General features: G+C 39.9%; 1 protein-coding gene across 5 annotated transcripts in view; it reads left to right on the forward strand.

Annotated features, from left to right (window-relative positions):
- The window catches only part of YAP1 (Yes1 associated transcriptional regulator), a 183,652-nt gene that overhangs the window by 100,003 nt on the left and 65,554 nt on the right, over window positions 1-18,095 (forward strand). For 4 of the 5 annotated variants that reach the window (XM_074957135.1, XM_074957126.1, XM_074957141.1 and 1 more), the window contains 2 exons: window positions 32-147; window positions 9,176-9,289. In XM_074957135.1, the coding sequence (XP_074813236.1) occupies window positions 32-147; window positions 9,176-9,289 (230 nt within the window). The remainder of the gene's footprint in view (window positions 1-31; window positions 148-9,175; window positions 9,290-18,095) is intronic. The other variant, XM_074957156.1, reaches the window with a different exon arrangement.

Here is an 18,095-nt window from a genome sequence, read left to right on the forward strand (position 1 = left end):
CTCTGTCTAACTCTGGTTTGTTTTGTCTCAGTCACATTGATCAAACAACAACATGGCAGGACCCTAGGAAGGCGATACTTTCACAGATGAATGTTACAGCCCCCACCAGTCCTCCAGTGCAACAGAACATAATGAATTCAGCATCAGGTAAGCAAAAATATATAAATATTTTTCTATTTATATTTCCAAGAAAGGCATTACAAATGCATGAACAACTCTTTTTGACAAAATTTCAACTTCTGCAATAGCAAAGTACAATTCTTCTCAATGTCCCTGCCCTTACTAGTTTCTTTCCACTAATTTAGAAACATTATATTTCTTTCCTTTTTAAAATGTAAATGCATAAATCTTGATGCCTTAAGCAACTGGATGACGTGAGCTGAAGAGATGACATGAATTTGTAACATCAGCATAACTGTAATTTAATTTTTGTTGTGCTTTCTAATGGAGGACACTAACTTTTTAAGAGATGAGGTGGTAAACTAAATCTCCCTCCTAAATATTAAATACGTTATTTATTTTCTTTTCTTCCCTTTGGAGGTGTGCTTGCACATATCCTCCTGCCTTTTTGAATTTTGTTCTTCCCACCCGGCTGTTTCTCTCACATCTGTTTTTGAAGATCTCCCCACAAAAAGAAAAGTCCTTTTGGCAGAGGAAATGCAATGTTTTCCTTCCTCTTCCTCCTCCTCCACTCCTAAGGTCCCATATCATGGTGACCATTCCTTTAGCTGATGGAGTACCAGATTTGGCTTCTCCTGGAGCCTGTCAACACAGCTTTTTCAGCTAGCTTGTGGGGCATCACTCGAGAGTAATGCAAGGTGCACACTCCCATAGGCTAAAATTCACTATTTTCCACGTGCTCCCTGGCCCTGCTACTCTAGCGAGCAAGCAAATCATCTTGGTCCCATTGCTAATTTGTGATAGCTGTTGTGGCTTTCCTCATGTTTTGTCTGCTCCTTCCTCTCCAAGTCTAATTTTTATTTTTTCTGCCTCTTCATCACCATTACATCCTCAAGATCATTCTTGTGCCTCTTTGGTCCTCTGCATATAGATTCATATATTCCAATGCTAGAAGAGACCATTTTGATCATCTAGTTCTGACTTCCTAAATAACGCAGTCCATTGAACTTTCCCAAAATAATTCCTAGAGTATATCTCTTAGAAAAATACCCAATCTTGATTTAAAAATCGTCAGAGATGGAGAATTCACCACAACCCTTGGTAAATTGTTTCAGTGGTTATTTACGCTCACTGTTAAAAATGTGTGCCTTATTTCCAGTCTGAATTTATCTAGCTTCAACTTCCAACCATTGGATTATGTTTTACCTTTCTCCGCTAGATTGAAGAACCCATTATTAAATATATAGTCACCATGTAGATACTTACAGACTGTAATCAAATCACCCCTTAACTTCTTTTTGTTACGCTAAATAGGTTGAGCTCCTTGAGTCTATCACAGTAAGGTATGATTTCCAATCTTTTAATCATTCTCATGGCTATTCTCTGAACCTTCTCCAATTTATCTGCATCCTCCTTGAACTATGGGTACCAGAAAAGCATACACTACTCCAGCAGCAGTCGCACCAGTGCCAAATAGAGATAAAATATCCCCTCTGCTGCTCGAGATTCCCCTTTTAGACGAGCCTGCATCTGATTCCCTGCTTAGACAAGTTTGTATCTGTTTTATGCTGCTGCTTACACACTTCAGACAGCAGCAAAAGATTAACAGGCAAGAGATGAGATTGAGCAGTTTGTGGCTGTGACTTTTGAAGGGGAGGCAAGTCAAGCCATTGTCTTGACTTACTGCTAGCGAGGCGATGGGATGGGATAGCACTCTGAGTTCAGTCGGAGTTCCCCCATCCCTGAAACAAATGAAGAGCTCTTAGATGGATTTAAGGAGGTCATGGCTGAGTGCAGTTAAAAATCCCAGGATTTCTCTTATCTGAAAAGATAATCTAACTCAGCCATGACTTTTCCGTTAATGTATGGAATGTATGATGGGAAAGTTACAGACATGATTCCCCTGCAGGATTCTTTACCTGGAGACTTCAGAGGAATAGGGAACGGGAGAAATGAGGCATTCCCACTATCACAACCCTGATTTATTTATCTCTCTGCTTATACCAGAGAACTAAATTTTCACTGCCAAACTGTGCTGTTCTATATTCTAAGCTGTCTTTAAAGACTTTCATCTCACCTTATTGCAGAGATTGAGAGGAAGAAAGTGATGTCGATATTCGTGAAGTGGCACACAATGCAAACTTAGAATAAACTTTAAAATTGACATTTCTCTTTGGTGTCTCATACTTCTGGGAAAATAACCTTGTTTAATGCAAGTCCATGAATGTTCATGACTTAGTCTTTTTTTTTTAAATAGGGCTTTCCGCATTGTAGATCAATCTAGTAAATTCTGCTCCCAAAATCTGATTTTGATCAGCTCTGTAAAGAAACTGTGTAAAAAATTAACACAGGGTTCTTGTGTATTACCAAAAAAGATTATCATATTTTTGTCTGGTTTGACTATTGAACTTAGAAAATGAGATGCCAAGTAAACACTTCAGCTGACATAATTTTTTTTAACCCTTTTAATTCGCTTGGAGAGTTGATAGTTCCAAAATTTTCTTGTATTTAACAAAAGTACATTGTGAGAGAATTAAATTCTAAGACTGCATTCATTGTAAATTGATGCAACTATTGACAACCCAATTTGATTTAATGTACCTAATGTATTAAAATTGATTTTTTTAAACTATACTTTCATATTTTGCCACATATACATTGTTCTATTACTTTGTTTCTGAGTTTGGTAATTAATGCATTCTTAAATGTGTGACTAAAGAGAGCGGGGAAATGAAAGGATGAAATGGTCAACTGCTAAGTATCTTTCCTTTGTGGGAGCAAGGATTGTTTTTCTGTGTTAGTACAGCACACAGGACAATGGGACCTCAAGCTTTTTGGTTGCTACCATAATGTAAATATTTACTATTACTAGTAGTAATGATCTGAATAGTTTTCTTAAGTTTCCTAATTTGAATAGTTATCCTCAGGAGTTGGTTTGTAAGGGTGGAAAGTAAAGTTTATTGATGCCTTGATGCCAAAAGTTGGGATTTGCTGGCATGAATATTGTTACTGGCAACAAAATGTGATCTAATGCTTCTTGTTCCAGAGATCTCAATACTCTTTTAAAAAAATATGGTTAGGCAGATGGCTGCACTCTTCCTGGTTTGAGCTTGTTCCAAGTAACCTGCCTAAATTTCTTGAACCATACTGGTGGGAAGGGATGTTGCAGTATTAAAGACAAAATAATCTATGTAATCTTCCTGTGTCAAATTGGATTAAATGAAGTAATAGAAAATTCTCCATCTCATCAACAATGGGAAGAAATAACTTGTTTTTGTATGTGGTCTATTTACTAGTAGAAATTGGTCTTTACAGTTGTTTTTGGACTCCTGCGCTGTACCACTGAAAGACATACCGATTGAGAGTTCTACAGCAGATGTTTGCAACCTTTTTCTTTCTGAAGCCCCCCGCCCCGCCAACACGCTATAAAAACTCCATGGCCCACCTGTGCTATAACAACTGGTTTTCTGCATATAAAAGCCAGGGCCAGCGTTAAGGGATAGCAAGCCGGGCAATTGCCTGGGACCCCATGCCACAGGGACCGCTGCAAAGGTACATTGCTCAGGCTTCAGCTTCAGCCACAGGTGGCGGGGCTCAGAGCCTTGGGCTTCAGCCCCATGTAGTGAGGCTTCGGCTTTCTACCCTGGGCCCCAGCAAATCTAATGCTGGCCCTACTTGGTGGCCCCCCTGAAACCTGCTCATGGCCCCCCAGGGGGCTCCAGACCCCTGGTTGGGAACCATTGTTCTACAGAAAAAGCTGCATAGCTTTGGCAAGTCTCTTATTAAAGTGATATAAGGTGCTCAGGTACCTTAGTGAGAGACAGATATAAATTTCAAAATAAAAATAACCGTGTCTGTTTTCTATGCTATCATAGTCGATAGAACTGGTGTGGAAGATTTTGCACAAAGGAAGTGTACAAGTAACATAATTGTGTCCTTTGAATCATTAATTTTACCCATCAGGCTGCTCAATTTGCCCTCTTCAGCCAAACATGTAGAGACATTACAAATGTAATTTGGCAATAGATTTTTTTATTTTAATGCTGTCCATCAATTCCATCAGTGTTCTCGTTTCCTTCCTTTTGCCTTCTACCCCCTCCCCCCCAAGGAATTAATTTTCTTTAGTGGTATTTGGTAGAAATCCTCAGAACTTAAAGCTACATTTTAAGTGACTGTTAAATTAGATTAGAATTTAGCAAGAAAATGGCCATGTGAGAGAGGCGGACAGAAGCAAATATGTAGTTTATAGCTCCTTGTGGGTAATATAGCAGCAAATGAACGAGGGCCCTGTGGAGGGTGTAAATTTCAGCTACCTTTATCTTGAGGATTCCTGCTCATTTTTAGCTTCAAATTTACCTTTTCTACATACAGTTCATGATATTGTGTACGCTGTAAACACTGGATATTATATGTGCTTATCAGGAAAATTATGAAAAAAGTGTGTAAGAGCTCATCATACGTTGGGCTACATTTATTTAGAGGGGTGCTGCTCATTTTGGGAACTTGTCATGAAATTGAGCCATGGAAGGTTTACAACTCTGGTGAGAGTCTCATGCTAGAAGACTGAGATTTGAAAAGTAGTGGGGGTGAGGGAAGAAAAGTTCCCTGCAATATGTTTTGTTTTTTCTCATGTAACAATAAAGGTGAAGGATGTACAAAATTATTCCATGTGCATCTTTTTAGACTCTGCTTCCCATGTAGTGTTGGACATCTTGGTGGATTTGGACCATTTGATATTACGAAGCATCTAAAAGTTTTTGGTTGATAGGATCACATAGTTGGCTGGCTGACGGTTATAGATAGTTAGTTATAAAGAGAAGCTATTCCACTGTCACCCTTGTGAATTGCTCAGAAATTTTTATTTAAAAATAAACCTTCAAGGTGTTTTATAATAGCACTATCTGGATTAGCTGACTTTTACTACTAGAGTTTAGCTGTTGCTTTAGTTTGACAATTTGTTGATTTATGGACTGTTTGGTCTTAATTACTTACTTGTTATCAAGTTGGCAGATGTAAGTATTTATGTACATACCTCCACTTGCTGTATGTATCACCCTTAGAAGAAATGTCTTGTTCCCTTCCTGCCCTATCTCCATCTCTATTTAAAAATTAGACATTGTAAGATTTGCTCACTATACATTAATAAAATTTGTTTGATCTACCTTCTGTCCTCTTTTTCTACCCCTTCTGGCAACTACATGTTCTGTGTTTCCTTAATTTATACCCTCAGTTATTCAGGGCAGGGACAGAATCTCAATACTCTCTATAGAGGATAACTTGTGTTTGGAATTGGAATCTAGTTTTTTGAAAATTTTGTCCAGATAGTGTCAAAGTTAACAAAGATGAATAGAACAGGAAGAAGGCTCATTTCCATTGCAACAGGATGTTATTTGCATTGGGAAGGTGTTTGTGATCAAACATTTTATATTGGATAAAGCAGTTATTGAAATTGCCAATATCTGCATTGGAAAAGAAATATGTACTCTGTACATTGCACATATATGAGTGAGAATTTCAAAAGCGCTCTGCTCCCATTGATGTCAATGAACTTCTATAATTATATAGGAAATATACTTGACATCTTCAGGTCTTCTGTCTGTCGTCTTCCTCCCCTCCTTCTCCTCCCCCCTCCCCCATATATATGTATGTGTGTGTGTGTGTGTGTGTGTGTCTGCTGCTCTACCTCTTCACCCTTTGAGTTTTCCACCCAGTGAGTGGCTCAATATTTGCTTTGCTATTGCTCAGTCAGCTGCACAATGAAAGTGACATGATTCTGTTTAGTTTCACAGTTGTTCAGAAAACTAAACAGCAATGAAAGCAGACAGGACTCTGGTTAGTTTTCGCTCTGCAGTGTGGCGAAGCTATGAGCAACAGCGGAGGCATGGGGGCTCTTTTACAGACTCGAGAAGAAAGTACTGTAACAGATAGCAGCGGTTTTGTTTTCTGCAGAAGTTGATGGCACTTCCCAAGGAAGGTTTCCTATTCTACAGCTAAGTGAGCAAGCTCTTTTTTCTTTTTTTTTTTCAAGCCCTGTTCACGGATATCCTGTTAATCTAGAAATGAAATTCTGCTCATGGCTCCCTTGGTCTGGGACTAGTGGGCTGATTTTCACTCTCAGGTCCGCACAGGCAGATGGACTGCCATCTGTTGGAGTTTTGCTTCCAGGGTATCTTACTTTTAGGAACTACCTGCCCCCAAACACTCAAGTGCAGTAGAACGTTTGCTTTACATCCATTAGGACATGGAGTTTTCTCTAATCTTCATCGTAGTCATCTGTATTTGAATTGTTTTGCCTGTCCTGGCTCTGGGACTAGGGGATAGGTGAGATCGTCCTTTTCTGGAATCTGGTCTCATTGGGATGCATGGATTAAGAGGTGACTGGTGTGGAGAAAGTAAATAAGGAAGCGTTATTTACACCTCACAACACAAGAACTAGGGGTCACCGAATGAAATTAATAGCAGCAGGTTTAAAACAAACGAAAGGAAGTATTTCTTCACACAGCACACAGTCAACCTGTGGAACTCTTTGCTAGAGGATGTTGTGAAGGCCGAGACTATAACAGGGTTAAAAAAAGAACTAGATAAGTTCATGGAGGATAGGTCCATCAATGGCTATTAGCCAGGATGTGCAGGGATGGTGTCTGTAGCCTGTTTGCCAGAAGCTGGGAATGAGCTACAGGGGATGGATCACTTGATGATTACCTGTTCTGTTCATTCCTTCTGAAGCACCTGGCATTGGCCACTGTCAGAAGACAGGATACTGGGCTAAATGTGGATCTTTGGTCTGACCCAGTATGTCCATTCTTAAGGTCTTATGTTCTTATGGTCTTAGATGTGGGGAGAGCAAGGTTAGTTCAGTGGTGATGGTGTTAGTCTGGGACTTGAGACCTGTTTCCAGTTCTCTACACTGCTACAGACTTCTTATGTGATCTGAGCCTAGCAGACAGGTTAATTCCTTGGGCTTCAGAATTCTGGTGCACAAATCCCATTAACAGTAGACATGGGTATTTTCACATCTGTAAACAGTTTTTGGAAGTGGTGCATCTCCACCAGTAGCTCATGAGGAAGACTGAGTAGCTTTCTGTTATATATTTAATTATATAGTTACTTGGTTTACACATTTTGTGTGTATAGCTAGTTGCTGAGGTCAGTGTGTTTGGGGGAGTTTTCTTCTGAAAGGAGGCAGTCTTGGAGCCATAGCTCCAGTAGTGGAACAGTCCACCTTCCTGTCCAGAGAAGTAGAGCCCTGCTAATCTGCAGATATCCTCTTCGTATCTGTGCACCATGTTTGTGGATCGTAGATGGATGCAGATCCAAATTTTATATCTAAATCCTGAAAATCTGCAGGTATCCATGCAGGATTCTACAGAGAAGGAGGTGCAGAGCAGCCAGTTGGCACCAGAATGCAGGAATTTAAAGCAGAAACATAGTTTAAATGGAAGCTGCCTGGGTCAGGGACAATTCCTATGTATTTGAACAGCACCTAGCACAATGTAGGCCTGATCCTGATTGAGGCCTCTGTGTGCAAATAAATATTAATTTATTCTTTAAAAATTCTCAAGAACAGTTCTTTTAAGATTAAGCAAAAACTATTTTCCCACAACTGTAACTTTCAACAGTAACAGGAGTCTAAAACAAAATGATAGGGAAGGGTTATTCCAATGTTAAACTGATAAAATAAATACTAGTTTTTTGTGTGATTTCACCTACCTGCATTGTAAGATTTGTGTGTACATACCAGTCGGTTCTGTACTATATAAGACTTCTAAAAACTTAGCCAAACACTGACCAGCCAACCTTGGTAGATTGTTCTTATTGGCATTTTGTTGCATGTTAGATTGAAGAGGAGGGGAAGAAGAGCCTGATGGCTGTTGGAGGAAGTTCTGTTTAATTTTATCTATCTTCTTGATATTTGTGGCAGAGGCACCAAGAACCTTGTATAGGCGCCCCTTTTTATTGCTTAAATCCAAAGCAATAAGGATGGTGTTCTTCAAGTATCTAAATCACTGATACAAAAAGTCCCACCCTTAGTTAAATAAATTTATGTCCCAACACGTGGCAGGTAATTTACAAAGGCAGAGAACGACACAGTCCCACCTCAAAGAGCTTACAGTCTGTCTAAAGAAAATACAGATGAATGATTGGGTGGGAGGACGACGACAACGACATGATAAACTATAGGTGAGAATAAGTAGCGTTCAGGAGCAGTGTTCTAGTGGTAACTCCCCACCCCGTATCTTGCAGGTCATTTGGTAGATGAGGGGCCAGAGAAGACCCTCATGTTTCCTCATTCAGGCATAGCCCCTGGATTCTGCTACAGGGGAGATTTTGAGATAACACGTACAGGCCTACCTGCTGGGAGTGGGGCATAGCATAACCCTTCCTTTCTCCTTCAGCCTCTGTGCATTTGTGGTGTTTCTTATTTATTTGCTCTTCCTCCACTTTCTCATCACTTTTTGTCTCCCTCGCTCCCTGCAGTATCATGCCTTGTATCTGCTGCGGCCCATAGCACTTTCACAATGGTGAGGGATGATTCCAGTAAATTTTGCTCTGCTGCTTATGTTGGAGGAGCAGCAAAATAAAACTTCAGAAGAATCATGTCAGTTTCATGCTGCTGCTGAATCTTACTTAGCAGATGAACTTTCACTGTTGGAGGGAGAGAATTACTTCCTACCCTGATACAATTTCAGGTGCTCATACTGGTTTCATTCTGGCAGGCTTGACTTATTGCTGGTTTTGTATCCTAAAATTCCTTTACCCTGAATGGACCCTAGCACAGGATTAAGCGCCAAAACCTATTAAAAGACACAAAAGTTATAAAATCAAACTCCAGATTTTTAATAAAATGGCAGAAATGCTTTATGATATCATTTGTATGATTTCTTCATCACCCCTTCTCTGCCCTCCTCCCAGGACTGTTAGACATGAGCTTGAAACTATTTGTTTCATGTACTGTTTTACATGTAAAATGTTGGGATTTTTTTTTTTATTTAGAGCTATTTTTGAGCTGGAGCAAACAAGAGCCTACTATGAATTCCTTCCTTCTATATTGCAGGCCCACTCCCTGATGGATGGGAACAAGCCATGACCCAGGATGGAGAAATTTACTACATAAACCATAAGAACAAGACCACATCTTGGCTAGACCCAAGGCTTGACCCACGCTTTGGTAAAAGTTCATCTCACTTAAGAGTTTTTTTTATTCACTTTAGTTTCAGTTCACTTTAGAAATTTTCATTTCGCAGGCAAACTTTGGAATATTTTTAGCAGTAAGATAAAATACTTTGATTTGAATCACATACACCCTAATTATAGCCTTTAAAAAATAAGTATAAATTCATATTCTCTCTCTCATCTAAATCTTTGATGCCAGAGGTCAGGACTTCACCAGTTGCTTCATAGGGCTCCCAGCTTTTGTGGCATCCAGGAATTACTTTACCAGAATAAAACATTTGATCCAGGCTCTCTGTTCTCCCATAATTGCAAATCTTTACCAGCTAAAATGCTTCCAAAAGAAATATTTATCTTCCTTTATGATATCCTAACGAGCTCATTAATAATAATCATCATGCTGTCAAAATCCGTTTGAATCACACACCAGCTTATAATTCCAGCTTGCTACAGTGATGATCATGTTAAAGGTGTCTGTTTTTAAACAGTATTGAGAGAAATATGTGATAGTGTTGCTTGTATCAAAATTTGAGGCATGGAAAATACTCATCGGTTATTATTTTCGTGACAATAGAATTATTAAAATCTTTTTAAATTAGAGGAACTAATCTTCCACTTTTTTTTGGTAATGTTAATTTTCAGGCATACAATAAGAGAATGTTACAAACTTTTCAATCTTTTTAGTCTGCGTATCACTTTCCAAATAATGTAGTCTACCACATACCTCCATCTGAGACTGTTATAGTATACCTATGAAAATGGGGGGTGGGGGGGGGCAGGGAGAAGAGAGGGCGGGAAGGAGGCCTCTAAGGGATAACACGATGAGTTGTCTGCCATTACAGGATTTTTCTCATGTACCCCCTGATGAGAGCTCATGTACCTCAGTTTGAATACCACTGCAATAATGGAATATAGCTACAGAGTACAGTGGATTGTGGAAATCACAGATCTAGTCTAGCTGCATCATACAAATGGTCATTTAGCTGTACAGAATTGTAATAATTTTCTCAGGTCATGTTTTAGCATTAAGGTACTTCGGGTATTTTGTTTTGTTTTTGTTTCCGGTACAAAGTAATGATACTTTACAAAAAGTCTACAAATTTTAACAGATACAATAGCTTTTCCTTGATTTGTTATCTAGATAATTCACTATTTTCAGCTCCTTTGGGTGGATTTGTGAGGTATTTTTTTCAGAGCTATGGAAAAACCTGTATAAAAAAGAGAGCAGATCATTGTGGTTTTCAAGCTTTAGTCTTGGACTCAGTGCAACTAAATGAAAACAGTGTGCAGATCACTGGGTAGGTCAGGCTGAGGGGATACAAAGCCTTTGAAGCTTTACAGGGGTTGACCTAACAACAATTGTGGGCCCCTTTTGGGAGAGTCATTAACTCCATGAATGCCATATGAACACTATAGTGGAAAACTCAAACTCAGCACTTCACTTTTATTTTAAAATGGCTGCTAGAAATTTCAGTTTGTTTTTTTTCAACTGTGTAGTCCTAAATGTTTAAATATAAACATCCGTCTGTTCTTATGAAAACCACAGAATTATTACAATTTGTTTATAAGCTGCTGACTAGCTTGTAAACAGGTTGAACCACTGTGCAACCTGAGTCAAAGGTGGGGCATATATGGGAGATTGTCATCTTTGGCAGATCTATCCATATTGCCCTTAATACTAGCCTTCTGAGTTGCAGTCCTATTAGTGTGTTATGAAAGCAGTATTAGTCATTTGAACTTCAGAATCTACTATTCATATATTAAGTAATCTGTGTTTGAAACAGGAAGTAGTCATTTAGAAAAAGTGTTGCCTTTTACAATATAAAGAGGGATGCCAATTATGTTTACTTAAGTAATCACACAGGAAATGTATTTTGCTCTTCTTCCATGTATTGTTTTACAGTTTTGAATTATAAGAGCTTGGGTCAGCCAGCTAGAATTAAGAGAAAAAATCTTTTTAGGTAAGATGCATCTAATTTCTAAGAACTAATTTCAACTCCCGTAAATAGTACTGTCTCAATAGTAGGGTGGAACTACTTGTCTTGAGCATACTGAAGTTCCATAAAATGTTATGGCTCTGGCAGTTAAACTGAAAAAGGACAGAAATGTCCAAAAGATTGCATAAGGGTTTCTTACTGCATAGTTTCCCTTTTTGGGCCCACTGTGTATGTGTATCCCAGACAGGATTGAGTATGTGCCAAGGCTTTTTATTTTGTGGTTGGACTTTTAATCTGTTCCAGACCTTTTCAGTCAAAGAGCTCAAGTGTAACTGAAGGGGGCAGGAAAAGGGGGGGGGGGGAACCATGTGAGCTCCTCTGATCTAGAGTGACGGCAAATAGAGACAGGCTGCTAGCTGCTGTTGAGCTTGAAGGAGTTTTCCTTGAAATGTGTACAACTTCACATTCTATTGCGGTTTACGTTTTTATCATCTGTGCCAAGAAAGTACAAAATCTTATTCTTGTTCCCTTTTCCGATATGACCTCCTCCAGGCCACTCCGGCAGTGTATGTACTATAGTTTTGTTAGAGAGACCAGGTAGGTGGGGTAATATCTTTTATTGGACCAACTTCAGTTGGTGAGAGAGACAAGCTTTTGAGCTTACACAGAGCTCTTCTTCAGCTCATAGTTTTGTTGACAGAGGTAACTTACTGTGCCTGATGTTTATTTTACTTTGTCATGTGCAGATCTTTAGTAAATGTGTGCTGATTTGATTGATCAAGTTTGATTGATTCAAAAGCTTACCTTTCAGTGATCAGTAGGAGTTGAAAATCGTGTTTATTTCTGAAGACTGCCATGGCCTTTTGTAGCCTAATTCTTTCCACTGAGGGCTTGGTTTTCATTCATTGTTGAATATTAACACTTGAAACAAGCTACTCTAGATAGATTAATCTTCAGATCCTTAAACATAAGGGGAAATTTCACTGTAATGACAATTTTCTATTGGCGTCACCTTTTTCTTTTTTTAAAAGTAATAACAGTAAAGAGACATTCAGTTCACTTTCTTGATGTTGCCTCTGCAGATCCCTCACCACATGAGCTGCGGAACACAATAGATAGTATGTGCAGGCCTGCCCCTCAGTTTCAATGTTGTGGGACAGATGGCATGAAAGACACTAGCTGTTGCTGAATTCCTCTCTTCTACCAGCCAGTGTGCTCAGGAAGTCGATATACATTTCCCTATTTTGCTTTGTCCTCGTCAGTTTGAAGTTTTGCTAATAGTTAAATAAGGTGCGGTTTTGTTGGTGGTGGTGTTTTCAGTTACTGCTTTTATTCAAGAGTTCATAGGGATCTTGTCCAAGTTGCCTTGCGACTTGGTTCCTGGCACAGCTGAGCAGGAGTGGAGGATAGGCTTGAAAACCCATCTCAAATAAAAGTCCTACTGTCCAAAGGGTTTGGGCAAGGGGTATTTATCCTGTGGCTTTGAGACTTGCACTGTGTTTATGCCTCATGCCAGCCTGGAAAGAAACACAGTTTGAGAGCAGTCTGCAAAGGCGAACGGATTGAAGAGAAATTACCTTGAAACAATACCCCAGGACTGAGTGGGTCAGTTCTGACATCTAAAGGCTCAAAATCCAAGAGAAGAACCTTGGATATGACACTGGAGTATCTGAGACTCTGGTATAAGGTCTTTTAATTGTTGGATTTGAGGTCTTCAGATCTATCACTGTGACAAAACGCTGTTGTCTGGACTTGGATCTTAGTCCTCAGAGCCAGTGTCCACAGCTTCTGAACAGTCGTAAGCATGGTGAGGATCTGAGTAAGACAAAGGCCAATCATCTAAACTTACGAAAGTGCCAGATATGAGGGAAGGGTCTTGTCATGCCTCACCATAGGCAGTCATTTCAGATTATGCATGACCAAAGGAATTAGGCCTTCCTCAGACCTGGAACAGTAGGATCCTTTGCACTAGTAAGGCACTTACCCTTCTTTGGGCCTCTGCATACGCACAGTGGGATTTGTAGGGTCAGTCCTCAGTCATGAGTCCTCCATTAGTGTCTCCTGCAGAAACGTCTTTTTCACAGAATAGTTGGATTTAAGTTCCAAGACCTCTATTTTTCAGGAAAATGGAAGGAGTTTATAAGAAGAGTATGATTGTATCTGCAGGGTATAGATCTTCTGATAATGATACTCCTTGGTCTGGCCATCCTACCTGTCTGTCTGCTGCTAGGCAGTTATAGGCTTTGCCTGGGATTTTGGCAATTTGGACTCCAGCTCCTCGTGTTTCGTGTTCTTTTTCCAGAGGCTATTTCAGTAAAAGGGATACAGGATCAGACTGACCATACGTGTAAATAATTTTTTCCAAGTGTTCTAGATCATTGGAGGAGTGTTTTTCTCTCTCACCATGAAAGGCTCCCAGATTCTGCATTACTAAGGGCTGACTGTTAAGAACAGGTTTCTCAGTCTTCACCATTGTCCTTGGATGATTCTCCTCTGGGAGAAATGAAAAAAATGTAGGATCTGGTAGGTTAGGATAGTTCGGTTTCCTGATATTCATCTTATCTAGGTGGAAAGCAAATCACATAAGTGTGTTCAGGCAGAGCTGCTTTTCCAGTACATTTAGGGCTTGTAAAGTGAATGAAGGAGCTATGGACTCATCCAGCTGCAGTGCTATGAGTTTCCAGGAAACACCTTTTGTACCAGATACTTTAAACTACTTTTTAAGCATTCTTCCCTGGTCTCCTTCACAATATTTGTGGCCTCACAAGGATCTAGGCCTTTCAGAGATCTTTTTTATGCTCCTGTGGGCAGGGAATCTTAAGAACTTGGATCAATTGGTGAAGAAAGCATATTTCTGGCTTTCTTTAAGGCCAGCCAACTGTTAGGCTCTTATGAGCCACTACAATTATGTCTTATGGGTTAAATTTTCTGCATGAGTCGAATGGATGCCTGGGAGGGAAAATATTTGAGGTTTTGTCCACCATCAAAGAAGAGAAGTTGGTGTGATGGTATTACTTTTTAAGAGCCTCACATAACATTTTTGACTTTGGAACCTGGTCTCTGGGAATGGCGGCAGTTTGGAGATGTTTTGGCTGCAGATGTCAGGACTGTTTTCTAAAGTGCAGGCAAAGATACTTTGCTTTTAGAGGATACTAATCTGTTCATGTCAAAGACACATGTTGTACTTGGAAAAAATGAAAAAACTATCAGAAATCATCCATTAGCTTCTTGGTCTGTCTAAGGTATCCTGGATCTCTTACGTTTCAGAGGTCCTGATCCCAGTCTCTGCCCTTATTGCCTCACTCCAGTTGGTTTCCACTTGACAGTTTCATGTGGGAGTCTATGTGTTGGCATCTAGAATAAAGCCCTACAATCTGACCCCAGCTCAATGGGACCTAACTACCTGTGTTACGGTCGGGTCAGAAAACAACCTGATGCTCTCAGGCTCAGGTTGGCTTGGTTGCCTCTGATGATCTGCTGCTGCTCGTGGGCTTGGCGTGGTGGTAGTGTGTGCCCTGCTCCTGGTGGCCTTTGCCATCTTGCTGCAGAGTGAGTATGCTGTCAAAGAGCCGCGTCTCTCACTATGCAGCACACACCCTGCCACTGCTGGCAGGAATAGGGTACGCCATAAGGAATAGGATGGAGAATAATACAGAAAAACACTATGCCATTAAATAGCTCAGTGATATTCCCTCACTTGGAATAGTGTGTTCAGTTCTGGTCACCCCCTGCCAAGAAAGATTGAGGGAGGGGGTGTTTCAGAAGCATGTTGCCACAATGATTAGGAACATGGCAGAGGGATTGAAGAGAGTGGAGTAGTTTTACCTTAGAAAGGAAATTATTAAGAGGGGATAAAAGCTTACAAAATAATTAATGCAAAAATTAGATTGGGGTTTTCTTCCCTCCTTCCCCCCCCCCCGCCGCATCTTTTAATAACATTGAGAGGAGCAAATTCAAAACTGGTAAAAGGAAATATCAGTTTGTGACACTTATTGCCAGAGGATATCAGTGAGACAGAAAGCTTAGGATTCAGATAGGTTTAGATTAGATATTTATGAATAACAAGAATATCCAGATTTAAATTAATGAATATTTTAAAAAAGCTTTGGAATGATATAAAAACTCAAGCTTTGAAGTATCAGCCAATCTCTGATTTCTGGGGGTTAGGAGGAAACTTTCCCTGGGGGCAAGTTATCCCATAATTGACTGCTTCAGCATTTGTCTTTCTAAAATAGCTACTACTGTCTACAGTTATAGATATGATATTGGACTGGAGGGAACACTAGCCTGGCTTGTGGGATTTATAGCTGGTTCTCAGTGGGTTTATGGAAGCCCCTTTTGAACGTTTGGGAGTCTCCATCTTTTGATGAAGGGAATACATAAGAACAGTCATACTGGGTCAGACCAAAGGTCCATCTAGCCCCCTGTCCTGTCTTCCAACAGTGGCCAATGCCAGGTGCCCCAGAGGGAATGAACAGAACAGGTAATCATCAGGTGATCCATCCCCTGTCGCCCATTCCCAGCTTCTTGCAAACAGAGGCTACTGACATCTGTCAGGATTGTTTTAGCTACAGCCTGTATTGCAAACCTTCTTGACGGCGTTTCATAAAAACAAAGTGGAATTGTGATTTATCTAAAACCTTTAACTTAAGGTGGTCTTGGGTTTTTATTTTTGCTGTCTGTCTTTTCCAAAGCCTCATGATCTATCAGGCAAAGTCAGATTACATAGTTTGAATGCAGAAAAGATGATTGATTATGCTGCTCAGTGAATCTGTGTCCCCTAACAGTGTTACTATTTTCCATAAATCGGTGTCTTGTGTTAGAGCAAGTAACATCTTTGTGGATCTGCAGAAGAGGTAACACATTCTGAGAAACAAAGTTACTGGTCAGCAATCTTCTTTTCTTGCGTCTCCTAATAATAGTAAATGCATACACTTTTTTTTCTCATTAAAAGCAAAATAACATTTCCTTTTTTTGCGCATTTTAAAGGTCTATTTATTTCTGTGTAAAGGGAAAGGATTATTTGAAGAGATCATTAAATCTGAGAGAGTGGTGCAAAATACACAATATAGAATATATACATATTAATAAAAATATGCTGTTTCCTATTAGTGAATTCTAAAGCAAATTCCTCAGCCAGTGATATTGGTGCATCCATTGCTGGTAATTGATATCCTGGTCTGTGTTCCTGAGGAAGCACGAACCTTTTGTTTGTTTTGTGTTTTCATTTTTGCCTGATACTTTGAGGACAAGATAAAATGAAATATCTTGAATATTTTATAACAGAAATATTAATGAAACAGCTATAGAAATAATCTGACTCTTTGAGTATTCGTAATTGGTAGACTAAACCAAAATAAACCTGAGTTTAAGCCATTATAAGTGTCCCTACAGCCTTTTGGACCAGTTTAACTAATTTTCATTTAAAATAGCACTTGAAGTTAAACTGATAATATTTTTTTCATATATACAAACCTTAAACCAGTTTCCAGTCTGGCAGAATTGTACCTCCCAACTCCTTAGTTTCCTTATAGCCTCGTGTTAGAAATTTTGTCAAATGCTTTTAAAATCCAAATAAATGTTTACTGGTTTTTTTCTCACTGTTTATTTTTTGTTGGCATGCTCAAAGAATTCTAGTAGTCCAAGAGGCCCATTTTCCCAGTATAGATGGGTAGGCTGGTATTTGCCCCATTATATCATGCTTAGACAATTGTTTTATAAAAAAACTTTTCATGTGGCAAGAGAGAAGTGTGTGTGTGTGTGTAGATATAGATATGCAAGGTTTGGCAAATGATAGAAAGTAGGTGTCTCAGATTCACTAAGGGCCTTGTCTAAACACACAAGTTGCGCCACTGTAACTATGAATTGTGGCTTTGTCTGTCAGGACTTGTCTGCCCCCTGCTGAATGCCTCACCATCCTGATACCTCTGCACAAGGTAAACCTATTCAGACTGGCTACCAACAAGACTTAAGCCCAGGCTACACTTAAAAATTTGATCAACTTAGCTAAGTCACTCGGCTGTGAAAATTTTTTCACTCTAAGTGCCATAGTTAGGTCAGCCTAACCCCTGATGGACATGTGGCTAGGTCAATGGAAGAATTCTTCTGTTGACCTAGCTACTGCCTCTGGCAGATGGATTAACTACATCAATGGCAAAACCCGAGCCCTCGATGTATGAAGTATCTGCACTATGGCACTCCGGTGACACAGCTGCAGCACAGACATACCTTATTCCTCCAGAGGCCTAGAAGGGCCAAGAGGAGACACTTACCAATGAGGAGATACCAGCCTACTTAAGAAGGCTTGATTTCTGCTTCTGAGGGGCAATGCTAGGTGAGACTGAGACGGAGGAGGTCAGGGCCTTGCCCCCAAGAGCTTTAACTGAATGCTTGCATTTGAATTTTGTTTGGCTGTCTATGCCATTAAATAAATTCTGATCTGATTATTTTGTTACTTAACTGTTTAGAGGCTGATGCCGATCCTATGGCACAGGCCACCCCACTTCAAGCAGGTGACCAAAACTTGTGGACTGCAGCAGGAAATGCCTCCAGTACCATACTTGGCCCGGGGGGGGGGGGCACTACAGAGCAGCCCCAGCTGCCACACTGATATAACTGTATGCCCTTAGTGTGGCTGTAGTGTTAGGTATATAAAAGTACTTTATGTCAGAATAGCTATTCCTGTATGAGAAGGGGAATAAGCTACACTGTTTTACTGCTGTAACTGCATCCACATTGGGGACTGTACCAGTATAACTATTTAGGTTAAAAAAAATCACACCCCTAACAGAAGTATTTGTATCAGTACCAAATGTGTGTGGACAGCAGCTTTGCACGTTTTAGAACAAGACAGTGACCTTGGATTGG

Source organism: Natator depressus, chromosome 1 (genome assembly GCF_965152275.1).
Source record: "Natator depressus isolate rNatDep1 chromosome 1, rNatDep2.hap1, whole genome shotgun sequence".
Taxonomy (NCBI): domain Eukaryota; kingdom Metazoa; phylum Chordata; order Testudines; family Cheloniidae; genus Natator; species Natator depressus.